Source organism: Corapipo altera, unplaced genomic scaffold (assembly GCF_003945725.1).
Source record: "Corapipo altera isolate COAL_440 unplaced genomic scaffold, ASM394572v1 180, whole genome shotgun sequence".
Classification (NCBI taxonomy): domain Eukaryota; kingdom Metazoa; phylum Chordata; class Aves; order Passeriformes; family Pipridae; genus Corapipo; species Corapipo altera.
Window position 1 is genome coordinate 4,503,899 of NW_020884915.1, and position 12,759 is coordinate 4,516,657.

Consider the following 12,759-nt stretch of genomic DNA (forward strand, 5'->3'; position numbering starts at 1 on the left):
CAAGGCAAGGAAATTGCTCAATTCTTCAAATTACTCTGCCAAAAGTGGTCAGTTGTTGGTGTTTATCAAGGCTTACAGGATCTGGTATGGAATTAGTTTCTTCACTTTATGTTTCAAGAGAAACCCTACAAGACTGAAAACAGCAACTAGGGGCAGATCTCGTCCTGATCTACAGCTTCTTCATGAGGGGAAGAAGAGGGACAGACATGATCTCTCCAGTGGAGCAGTGACAGGACCCAAGGGAATGGCCTGAAGTTGTGTCAGGGGAGGTTTAGGTTTTATCAGAATAAGGTTCCCTCCCAGAGGGTGGTTGGGCACTGAACAGGCTCCCCAGGGCAGTGGGCACGGCCCCAAGGCTTCCAGACCTCAAGGACTGTTTGGACAACCATCTCAGGGACAGGGTGGGATTGTTGAAGTGTCCTGGGCAGGGCCAGGAGTTGGACTTGATGATCCTTGTGGGTCCCTTCCAACTCAGGCTATTTTATGATTCTGCCAGGGGCCAACAGCAATAATAAATGATGCTTGAGAAACATGAGATAGAACAGGAGTTGAAGTCATGTTCTCCTGGATGACAAAACAGTCCAGTGCTTGGAAAGATCAGAGAATCCAGTTACACTTGATCCCTCATCTTGTTATCACCAAAACATGAAAAAAAATGAGGGCAAAATGGCGTTCTAGATCAGATTTAAAGATTAACCAACTTCTTCCACTCTCATATATCCAGGATCAGGTTTACATTAATAGAACCTGTTTATAGAACTTAAACTGCAACTTAAACATTTCAGTTTTACCATTGAGACAGCAAACAACAAACACAAAAGCTTAGAGACCACAAAACTGACTCCCCACAGAACCGCTGAAACAGCATTTTTGTTATATGGAGATGAAGATGACTGATGTGAAGTGGGATTAATAGGCATGAATCAGTAAGCATATTCCTAATGTTTATTCTAGAACTTCTGGTAATCTAGCAGCACAGTTTCTTTCAGAATTCGATTGGCATTTAAAGATCTATCTGTCAAAGGAGACAGTTTTATTTAGACTCAGGTTCATTCCTATTCTCAGAACCAGGTTCCCGAAGCTGTATTGGGCCAGCAATAACAATCACACTTTCTAGGCCAGAGCTTGCCTCTCTCTTGGGCCTGTTAATACAGCCTTGGTAGCACCTGGAAGAGTAGTCATAGGCCCTGCACACCACCAGTTCACACCGCAGGTAAACCACTGGATCGCTCCAAACAAACTGGAAGGCCGCGAATGTAAAGCGCAGGATGTGTCTGTGGGGTGAATAATATGCAGCATAGGTAGAATCTCGAGCACACCTGAAAAGAAAGCAAAAAAAAAAAAATCTCATGAATACACACTGCAGTCGGTCATTTACATGCAGTAGAACACACGGAGTGAGAAATGATTTCTAAACATAATGAAACTGGGTTTAGAAACCCGCAAGCAGGAAAAGCAAAATGCCCTTCTTTGGCAGAAATAAACCATGTTACTTCCCCCTCAGGCTGTTGTGTGTCCAGATACATGGTGTTTGTATGTATTTTGAAGGTAAATTAACCTTATCTGAGGTATGTCACTGCTATCTCCTGGATAATAACAATCCATGGTGAACAAGTCATAGCCACTCAGTTTACTTGTCATTTTAAGCTGTGGGGTATGTGTGTTATATTTTGGGTCAATCCATCCCCTTCTCCCCAGTAAACCTCAAATGCCCTGCTTATTAATTAGAAGCTGACCTTAATGTATGCCATATTCACACTATTCCACTAAATTAATAAAATTTAAAAAAAAGGGAAAGGGAAAGGGAAAGGGAAAGGGAAAGGGAAAGGGAAAGGGAAAGGGAAAGGGAAAGGGAAAGGGAAAGGGAAAGGGAAAGGGAAAGGAAGGAAAAATGGGACAGATATAGGAGTTCAAAGGCGGGTCTATCTGCAATTGTTATGCATGAGAGCTCACCCATTCCTGATTATATCATAGGTTACTGCCGTAGAGTTATGGGGAGCTGGAGATGCCACACACGTGTCCAGGAATAGCACCAGGTTTGGATCAGAGCTGTGCAGGTAGGCTTGAAGGAACAAGTTCTGGTTGATATGGACATAGTATGGTGAGTCGTACACTGGCCGCGAGAAGTATGAAGAGTCATAAAACGTGAGGTTCACATCATATCTGCTGTACTGAGTTTCATTGACTTCAAAATTGTTGTCTGCGACGTACATCGTTTGTGCCCATGTGTCCTCGAGCATCTTGCAGTTGACATGCAGGTGAAGATTTCTGTTTCTTGTGATTACAGCACCAGAAGAAGACCCTTTAATAACGTTGGAATAGCTGATTGTGTTGTTGTTTCCCTGTTTGGCGCATAAAAGGCAAAATTAATTCATGTAGTCAGGTACCCTATTGTACATTCAAACTTTGCTGTGTCCTTACAGCAACGCACACAGTAAAAACATCATTTCCCAGAAAGTCTGCCATGGGAAAGTTTGAATCCAGTAATTTCTGTCCTCAAGATAAGAATCTGTAATCTCCATGTGATACACAGTGCCTACAATATTGGCCTAGAAAATTACTCACATTAAATGCAGACATAACTGAATTAAATACAACCTCTAAAATACTTTAAACATTATAGACACAAAGGTTCAGGTCCAGCACAGTATTTAAGCTAAAATCTGGCTTCAAACATGATTGGTCATATTTAATGAAAGCTTTGAGACATTTTTAACCATTGCATTTAGCCTGGAACCTTGAAAATGCCAAATATTTTCTTTCTTCCACAACTTATTCCTGAAAAGATTGATAACAGGCTATTAGGGAATGCCCCGGCAGCAGATGCAGGAAATACAAAGTGCTAAAAAACCTTATCCCTCAGGAGAGGGAGAGGACACTTCCAGTCCCTGCAGACCTCAGTATAGCTTCCAATTTGTGCTGGTTTTCAAAGCTAATTCTTCTGTTTGAATTATTATGTCCTCCCAATGTTTGCCCATTTTGTTGGAACATTTATTCCTACCTCTCTGACTGTGCCGCAGCGAGTGTACGGAATGTCGAACACAACAGCCTCTGATGTGATGTTGGGTGTGCAAAGGGGGTCATTCAAGGTGAGATCCCAAACAGAATAGCCATGGGACTGAAGGAAGTATCTGCTCACAACTACATGCATGTAGTCTGGCAAACACAGCAGTGCTGGGGGATGGAAAAGAAAACATGTTACAAGCTCCCTGAAGTGTCCCGAAAAAGGTTGGAAGTTGTGAATTAAGTTAACAATATCTTTTGAAGAAGCAGCTGATATGACTGAAGGAGTTCAGAATCCAAATTATATATTTGAACCTGCATGAAAATGTTACAGATCTAATTTAAAATAACATGAAATGGGTGAAATTGGTACAACAAGTTTAACAATCAGTGAATTAGCAAATAATTGAGAGGCAATTTTTACTTCTGCTTTAAAGATGAACTTACTAGTGCTTGAATCTGCTATAGTGGAGTAATAGTAGGCCTGAAACCCTCTGTATGTGTATCGAGAGTTGCTGTGAAATCGGACAGTCATCAGGTTTGAGGAGGACGTGTATGTGCGATAATAACCAGAACAGAACTTCCCAAGGAGAGGAGAGGTGTGCAGGGGCCCATCATAAACTTCTATGTAGTCAGAGAGGCATCTGCCACCTTCCATCCTGGGGAGCAAACATGAATACTTAGTTAAATGCTTAAATTTTTTTATTTTTTTTTTCACTCAGATTACCTGTTTACAGCAGAAGAGTGCATTTTACTGATGTGACTATCAAATATTTAAGATAGAAATTTCGGTCTCACTAGATGCCAACCACATTTTTTACTAAATAAACAAAAATGAACACATTTCTCATCTCAGATGTACTTAAAGACTTTGAAAAAGATCCTTTAAATCAAGTAGGCCTTTGCTTAGTAAGTCCAAGTTGTCAGTCCCATACCTTGATCTTCCCAAGTAATAAATTCTTACTTACTGAATATCTTCAAATCTAAGTGTGACAAGGAAGTTGCTCTTTACTTCTATTTCCCACACACAGTTGGCATTGTTTGGATAATTTTGGGGGTAAAATGGACTCTGTAATGTACCAGATGAAGAGGAAAGCAAGCCACCACAAGAGTAATCTTCTGTAGAGAAAAATATGAGAAGGAAAAGATACGTATACACCACTTAAAGCTGCTTTTGGAATATGCCTACATGGAGTTTATGTCTAAAATTCAGAGGCAATGACTTCTACCAGCTTCTGTGGTCTTTTTATTAGGTTCATATACATCTGAATACGGGTTAGGAGATGCTAAACACACTGAATAGCTTTTATAATACTGATCTTCAGGGTCTGCACTAGCAGGTTATGGATCTTTGACACAGAACTGCACAATTATTGAGGTTGGACTTCTGGAGGTCAGCTATTCCTTGAAAGAGAAGTCCCAGGTGAGCCTCATTCACCCCCATTACAATTGCTAATGACAAAAGGGAAGACAAGAAGAAGATCAAATTTTGTTTCAAAATAAACATGAAGAACTTATGCCACAGTCAAAAAATTGTATGATTTATATACAGATCAGTTGCAGCTTAATCAAATATCAGGGGAATCAAGACCTAAAAAAAGTCTAGTAGTAAAATGAAGTCAAAGATTTCGAGGATACTTTCAAGTGCAAGCTCAAACTATTCCGAGAAAAAAGAAATGTGTAAATGGACAACATCTTTTAAATGATATTCCAAATTAGAAAATAAAATCCACTTTTACTTCTTTTAACCTAAAGAATGAACAAGACACCTACTCTGGTCTAAGGGACTTTAAATTTTTATTTTAAGTTTCTAGCAAACATTGAAGACCCTTCTCTCACTGGTCCAACGTTCATGATGTGACTGTGAGCCTTTTCCTCTGGGGACCCCACATCAGATGTTCCTTGTATGTTCTGCCTGAAGATCAGGAGACACTTTTTCACTGTGAGACTGACTGAGCACATGCACATGTTGCCCTCAGAGGTAGTCAACTCTCCATGCTTGGATACAGCCAAAAGCCATCTGGACATGGACTTAGGCAGCCAGCTCCAGGTGACGTGGCTTTAGTAGGCAGGTTAGACCAGATGACCTCTGGAAATTCCCTCCCACACCAATCACCCTCTGAACCATAACTGGAGGGGTCTATTTGCTCAGGCCACAAGTCCTCTGAACCTACCTGAAGTTGATGTCACAGTAGTTGCCCAGTTGGAACTACCTGGTGCTGTAGGGAGAGAGCAGCAAGTGAGAGCACAGCATTTAACCCAAGACCAGGAGACCAGGGCAGGTCATCCCTCCTGAAAGCAAACCCAGGGATACAGGAACACAAACCCCACAGTCAACACTGTCACCTGGTGGGACCCAGCAAGAGCAATCCACAGTCACCCTCTGTGACCCTCAGCAGGGACAGGAGGCGACCAGACCCCTCCAGCCCTGCAGCCCCACCTGAGCTCAGTGACACGGAGGGAGTTGAGCTGAAGCTGCTGGTGCTGCAGACAGAGAGCAGCAGCCACGCTTGCTCCTCCACACAGCTGCCACAAGGAGTTCACTGCACTGTATCTGAGCGCATCAGCCCTCTTGGGTTTGGGAAAACAAGCAGTTAAGCATGAGCAGGAGCATTGGTCTCTGCAGCAATGAGAGTACCAGGACCCAGTAACTCCTCCGCCCTCAGTACAGGCCCGAAAAACAGAGGATGGCTCAGTGGCAGCACTGGGGGAGGTGGAGAAAGCCCCATCCCTGCCCACCAGGCAAACAAACAGTGTCTGGCAGCAGCCTCATGGTCGTGCTGTCCAAAAAGATGCCCCCAAGCAACAATGCCCATCAGTTGGCCCACAGGGTCTGGATGCCCGCAGGTGTCAGGAGCCGTCAGAAGCCCTTTAAGAGAGACTCTCATCTTCTGCCCTGCCAAAGGGTACAGGAGAGCTCAGGTCTTACCTGCAGTGCTGTTGAAGGCAAGAAATGAGGAATAGTAGGCCAGGAAACCTCTCCTGGTGATGCTGATGTCACTGTGAAACAGGACGGTGAGCTGGTGTCCGGAGGACGTGAAGACTCGAGAGGTGTTGGTGCAAACAGTGCCCAGGAGCGGACCCCCAGGGGACCCGCCGTCGAACACCTCGATGGCATCGTAGGAGCAGCTGCTGCCTTCCAGCCTGGTGGGGACAGGGGGCTGTGTGGGCACCGCAGGCTGTGCCGCCTCCCGGCACGAGCCCCGAGCCCCAGCTGGAGCTGCAGGGCCCAGCCATCCCAGCCCATCCCAGCCCATCCCTGCCTTGCCCCAGGGCTCGGGCATTTGCAGCCAAGGCCCCGCAGTGGGCACGAAGCCGCCCCTGAGCCCACAGCCAGCCCCCCCTGCCCAGGACTCACTCCACATCCGAAAAGCGGAGCTCCACTCTGCGGGCCGGGTCCCACAGCCGAATGCGCCACACGCAGCGGACGTTGTTGGGGTAGGAGTTGGGGTAGCCCGGGCTCTCGATGGAGCCCCACAGACCCTGCAGTAAGCCACCACAGGAGCCTGTCCCTGTGGAGAGGAGCACAGACCTCTTGGCATCCCATCACCTGGAGCCCTCAGAGAAAGGCCCCACCAAGGAGGCTCTGCCACAGCCCCACACAGACCCTCCCTCCTGGGCACGTGCCACCAACCCAAAGCATCATCCTGGTGTCCCCCCAACCAGAGCATGGCTTGTGCTCGGTCTGTGCAGTAACCCCAATCTCTGGGGTTGGCCATCCAACAGGACACCTGGGGCAGGAGATAAGCAGACCCCTTAACACCTCTGGACTTAAATGTTGTCAATGACACTGGGGGAGATGGAGCTGGAACTATGGGGTGCTGCAGGGAGAACTCAGCAGGTGAGTGAGCAGCATTTTGCCTAAGAGTAAAACCCTGCTGGCAGTCAGCCTTGTCGGAAAGCCAGGCTCCTTCCAGTGCTGCCCAGAGAGGGGACAAGAGCTCATGGCACAAAGTGAAGCACAGGAGGCTCCATCTGAATATAAGGAAACACTTTTTCACTGGGAGGGTGACTGAGCACAGGCACAGGTTGCCCACAGAGGTGGTGGACTCTCCATGTTGGATACAGTCAAAAGACTCCTGGACACACTCATAGGCAGCAAGCTTGGGGGGACCTGGCTTTAGCCAGGTGGACTGGATCAGATGACCTCTGAAAATTCTTTCCAACATTAATCCTCCTGTGATTTATGTGATCCATAACCCCAGGGGTCTGACTACTCCGGCCCCCAGTCCTCTGAACCTACCTGAGGTCCATGTCCCTGTGGTCACCCATCTGGGATTACCTTGTTCTGCAGGGAGAGAGCAGCAGGTGAACACAGCATTTTGCCTAAAAGGAACAGTTCGTCTGGGAGTGACCCCACCCCACTTTTTCACTGGGAGGGTGACTAAACACAGGCACAGGTTGCCCACAGAGGTGGTGGACTCTCCATTCTAGGAGATAGCCAAAAGCCATCTGATCATGGCCTTGAGCAATCAGCTCCAGGCAACCCTGCTTTAGCCAGGGCTTAGGACCGCATTACTCCAGAAATCCCTTCCAACCTCAACCATCCTGTAATTCTGTGATCCATAACTGAAGGCAGAATCTAGTCAGACCCCATAACCCCTCTGGACATACCTGTGGTCCATAGCATGGGGAGCATCTCGCTGGAGATAGCTCTCACTGCAGGGAGAGAGCAGCAAGTGAGAGTGTAGTGCTTTGCCTAAGAGGATCACCCCTCTGGGAGACCCCCCTATCCAAGGGGAACCTTGGGAGAAGGAAACCCGAAAGCCACAGTGGGCACTGTAATGAGGCAGGACTGAGCAGATGCAGTGTCATCTGCCCCAGCACTTGCTCAAGGGCATCCCCACTGTGGCACCATTAAGACTAGTGCAAAATCTCTCCCCCTGAAGAAGTGGCTGCTCAGTCACAAAGGATCCCAAGCAATCCCACGTCATCCTGAGCATCAGGGATGTTACCCTGGGTCTGTAAGTGCAGCCCACATTTGGGTCTTCAGCTCTGATGAATACAGAGCGTCCCAGAGGCAGAACACCCCACAGAAAAGTAGTACATAAATAGAAATCTCTAGTTACCTGCTGGTGGAGGCACTGTTAGTCCTGAGTCTGCAAAGAGAGAAAACCAGAGGGTGTGAAGCACTCAGATTCCTCATCTCCTCTCAGAGTACATACTATAATCTCATGGAGAGCTATGAAGGGATCCATGCGGAGGATGGCCTGGCTAAAAACCATCACCCTCCTCAGTCTGCACAGGAGCAGTCTGCAAAATCCCAGACATCATGAGCACAATCTGCAAGTGCAGAAGAGTACTCCCTCTGAAACATGGGCCCCTGCATTAGGGATGTGGACCTATGACCCTCTGCTGCCCTGCAGAGCACAGAGCAAGGGTTGGACAGGCTTCATCTAGCCTCACATAAACACCACGTAGGTTTTCTTCAGGAAACTGCCCCCAAAACACAAAAACCCACCTGAGCATATCACAGAAGCATCTCCATGATGACAGACATAGTACTGGTAGCTGTAGGGGCACTGCAACAAATTGTCTTCATACCCGGCACAATTCACCTCCGTGATCAAGTACGGGTATGAGTCGCTCGAAGGGAAATTGTGCATCACTCCAAGGGGTGATCCACAGTCGAGCTGCCTGCACACAACCTCAGCATCTTCCATGTTCCAAAGGTAGCCACACACCTTCTCCCAGCTTCCAAGGAACTGGATTTCCACGTTGCCTGCGCAGCGGTTTGGCCCACCGCTCAGCCTCAGCCTCGGCCATGGTTCTTGGAGAGACACAAACCCCTGTGTCAGGCCAGCAGTGCTCTGGGCTCAGGCAGTGGTATTGGACAGGAGAGCACAGGCTCCCACGTCCTCTCTAGGCACCCATCTGCACCCACAGCACAGCTCAGGGCTGGCAGCCCCTGCTTGTCTCCCATGCTGAGGGACAGACAGGCTGGGCCAGCAGCAGGTCCCACCCCTGTGCCCAGGGCCACCAGAAGGGCCTTGGCAGACACACTCACCATAAGCTATGACTGGAGCCATGGAGAAGAATAAGCAGGGAAAAAAACAAAAAGAGAGCAAATGAATTAGGACAAATTTTCTGGAAGTTGTCAGCACTCTCTACCCTTTCCCCAGTGAGTCAAGTCCCCATAGAAGGGCACAAGTGACAGATCTTTTTATTTCTAGCAAGGAGGCTGGTTGCTGGAGGGCAGAGCCATCCCTGAGTTCCTGGCTCCCGGATAATTTACTTCTTGCATACATCCCTGGCCCCACCCTAGGGCAAGCATGAACTTTTTCATCATAATAATTTGTTCCCAAGAATAAATACTATGATAAAAACATAAAGCTATCACTATCATGTGAAGTAATAATCTGGTAAATTCTACTTACAGCTCATGGGGTCAAGTGTTGTCGGGGGATGTAGTGCTTCTTCTAGAGAAGGAAAAAACATAGATGATACCATATGTGAAGGCCAAAAAGACAAATATGATACTAAACTTCCTCAAACCCTGTTTCAGTCTCCAGGAATTAGTGGCCAACAAATTTTAGATCTAGGAGATTTCTTTTTATTTTAGTAAATCACAGAAGTTTTTCCTTCCATTAACCATCAAATCTCTTTGAGAACTCACCAAAAACCTGCAACTGGCCCAGAAAGTGCCAAATGCCCTTGAAGTCAGAGCAGTTTTCTCAGGGTACCCAGCCCCCTGAGTTGGAAGACAGGGATAGGGAACAGAATGAAGCCCCCAAAATCCAAGAGGAAATTGTCAGGGACACCCACAAATCTTTGGGTCGGATGGGATCCACCCAAGGGAGATGGAGGGGCTCAGCTTAGAGAAGAGAAGGCTCAGGAGGGGGACCTTATTTCTCTCTATAACTTCCTGGAAGGAGATAGCCAGGTGGAGGTCAGTCCCTTCTCTGAAGTAACAAGTGATAGGACAAGAGGAAATAGCCTAAAGTTGAGCCAGGGGAGGTTTAGATTGGAGATCAGGGAAAATGTAATCATGGAAAAGGTTGTCAAGCTCTGGAACAGGCTGCCCAGGGCAGCAGTGGGGTCACTGTCCCTGAAGGGATTTAAAAGACATGTAAAAGATGTATAGGTGTAAATGTGTGGGCCATGGCTTAGTGGTGGGCTTGGCAGTGCTGGGTTAATGGCTGGACTCTGATCCAAGAGGTGTTTTCAAACTTAAACAATTCTCTGATTCTCTCTGCTGGTTTCACCTGATCTGATCAGAAGCTGATGGCTCTGCTACTGGCATGAGAATAGGCTGTGAACAACTGCCTCTCCCTCCCTTTCTCCAAACCAAAGAAGGACAAAAATCCTAACAGAAATGAAGGTGACACAAAATATCCGGGGAGATGGTCAGAGCGAGGCCAGTGACAAGGGAGGCTGCACATCCAAAAGCTCCCTGTCACGGGTTCTGCTCACGTTCCCACTACATCTAAACTTCTCTCATTCCCTTCCGCTTCCAACACCACTGATTTCATCAATACCGTGCTCCTGACTGCCGCTGGAGTCAGTAACTAGGTCAAAGAAGGGTTTTCCCTGCTAAGGCTCCTGTACAGCTGATGGAAAGCCTCCAGGTGGCACTAGGAGATCGAGGGTGTCCCGTAGGGCAGGGCTCTGGCACCCGGGGAAAGGTGATCTCCTTCCTAGTGCTTCTGTGATCAGATGACAGCACCAAACATATCAAAATTTATAAACATAATCCAAATTAATAAGGGCATTTCATGTGAGTCCTGTTTTGTCTCTGTAAAGGTCATTGGAAAATGGTCTACAAACCTGCCTTCAGTCAAAATTTGTCTGTGCAAACTGTGGATAACTTTGCTGTGGGCTTTCAAATACTCAGAAACTGCTGCATTTATATAGACTCTGTTTTTAACATGGCATTGTGATCCCAAGGTTTTAGCCCAAGGACTGACTTAATGAAGCTTTTCATTGCATTGATGGCTCTCATTCTTTCTCTGAGAAGAGGGACACACATTCACTTATATGCTGCATTTTAAGTGCATGTGTGTACTACCATATAGATTCTGTATGGATGCATTCAGACATGGGAGCCCAGCCTGAAGGATACTGAGACCCTGACTAAGCTGATGGGTTGGCTACATTGGCTACAACTAAACTAGAAGAGTTCTCAGATGCAAGCATCAGCCTGGAGAAAATATTTAGCAATGCCAATTCTATAAAAAATGTGTATTTTTATATAATTTTAAAATTACCTGTTGTTAGAGGCCTTTCTGGTTCAGCATCTCCTGTTGTCCATGCTGCAGACAGTGTCAACACAAGCAACAACAAAAAATTGAAGAACATTACATGAATTAAATAATAAGGATGGGAAGTTTGCACGCACAGGATCCCCTGGTGGCATTGGTAAAGGGATGAGAGATGTTTTTCAAGGGAGTGGGTTAGTGGTGATAAAAATCCCTCTCTAGGGACAACCTGATACATGGGAATATGACCTCACTAATATCATATATCATAAAACTTATTGTCTCTCAAACTCGCAGTTTATTTATTTAAAGTGATTTCTGGATGCAGAAGATCCTAATAGGGACATGTGTAATGTTTTCAGTTATTAGGGTACTTTGCAATGCATCCCACCGCACTGCTCCTCATGCATGCAAGGCTTTAAACCTGAATTAATTAGATGGTAATGAAAGGATTAAACAGTAACTCAGTATTTTCCAGCTGAACATCAACATCCCAGCTTAGTTTTCAGCATTACTAATTGCACCTCAAATATTTTTGGAGGGAGTAAATAACAAGGGCATTAAAAACCTGAGGAAATAGCCCTGAATGGTTATTTCTTTCCACCATATATGTGGGAGCACAAAAAGGGAAAGCAGATTTTTGCTTTTGGTTCATTAGCCCAAGCCAAGTTCATTCCAGAATTTTACACCTGGAAGAGGAAGGGATGGAAAGACAGTAGCTGTGCCAACACCTTTGATCTTTTTCCATCCTACCCTCCTGCATAAAGAATGCAACAGCAGCTACTAAAAAGAAACGCCTTGTCTCTCCCAACACCATGCTGGCACTCTGCTCAGCCGGGGAAGCCTCACCTGAAAAATGGGAAAATGTTTTTTGAACACAGAAGGACTATTTTACCCTGTTGGAAACATCCTCCCTACCATCAGACCCCCCAATGCCTCTGCAAGCAAATCAAATTACACTTGTAGGAGGAGTTAGCCTGTGGGAAATTAGAATAAAAAAAATAATTACAGTAATTCCTATTGTAGTCTAGTAACTACAATAATGATATCATAGGGACATGTACCATACTTTTTTTATCTGGGGCTCTCTGTTGTTAAACACCAATGTGTTGGTCATACCAATGTATCTAATCAAATACAAATTCCATGGTTCAAAGTGTACCTCTTTAAAATAAACATATCTTTAGTCCAGAAAATACTTATTAGTCTTTAAATCCATTACCCCAGTATAAAGAATTGGAAATTTATGTCATTGGCTTTACCGTATATTCATTTAATTTTATTTTACTGGGCTCTTTACAAAAATGGTGAGAAAAAAATTAAAGTCATTAAGCAGTTTCAGTAAAATTTATTTGCTCAGCTCATAGCTTTGACCTGCTCACGGTTTTCAAAAGAACTAATCTGTGCTGGTAAATCCTCTTTTACCCTTAAATCTCAGCATTATCCTGAGGTGAAACATAGCCACAGAGGTGATCAGAATTGAGACTTGTTACCTGCATCCAGCTGAATTTGAAGACTTATCATCACCATCCAAGACAAGATCATGGTGGCAGCCATC

At 45.7% G+C, this 12,759-nt stretch overlaps 1 protein-coding gene and 1 long non-coding RNA gene across 2 annotated transcripts; both read right to left on the reverse strand.

Moving 5' to 3' along the window:
- Positions 1-931: 931 nt before the first annotated feature.
- LOC113952805 (deleted in malignant brain tumors 1 protein-like) lies at positions 932-8,877 on the reverse strand. The gene is made up of 11 exons (XM_027655265.1): positions 8,465-8,877; positions 8,073-8,102; positions 7,618-7,662; positions 6,362-6,515; positions 5,933-6,147; positions 5,178-5,222; positions 3,972-4,122; positions 3,451-3,662; positions 3,002-3,174; positions 1,954-2,342; positions 932-1,319 (listed from the first exon to the last, which is right to left on the reverse strand). Exons 1-11 carry the CDS (start codon positions 8,664-8,666, stop codon positions 1,034-1,036), a joined length of 1,902 nt encoding a protein of 633 aa, XP_027511066.1. The 5' UTR covers positions 8,667-8,877; the 3' UTR covers positions 932-1,033.
- Positions 8,878-9,388: 511 nt separating this feature from the next.
- On the reverse strand, positions 9,389-12,759 carry LOC113952807. The gene is made up of 3 exons (XR_003529658.1): positions 12,695-12,759; positions 11,211-11,255; positions 9,389-9,422 (listed from the first exon to the last, which is right to left on the reverse strand). It is a non-coding gene; the product is annotated as an uncharacterized LOC113952807 (long non-coding RNA).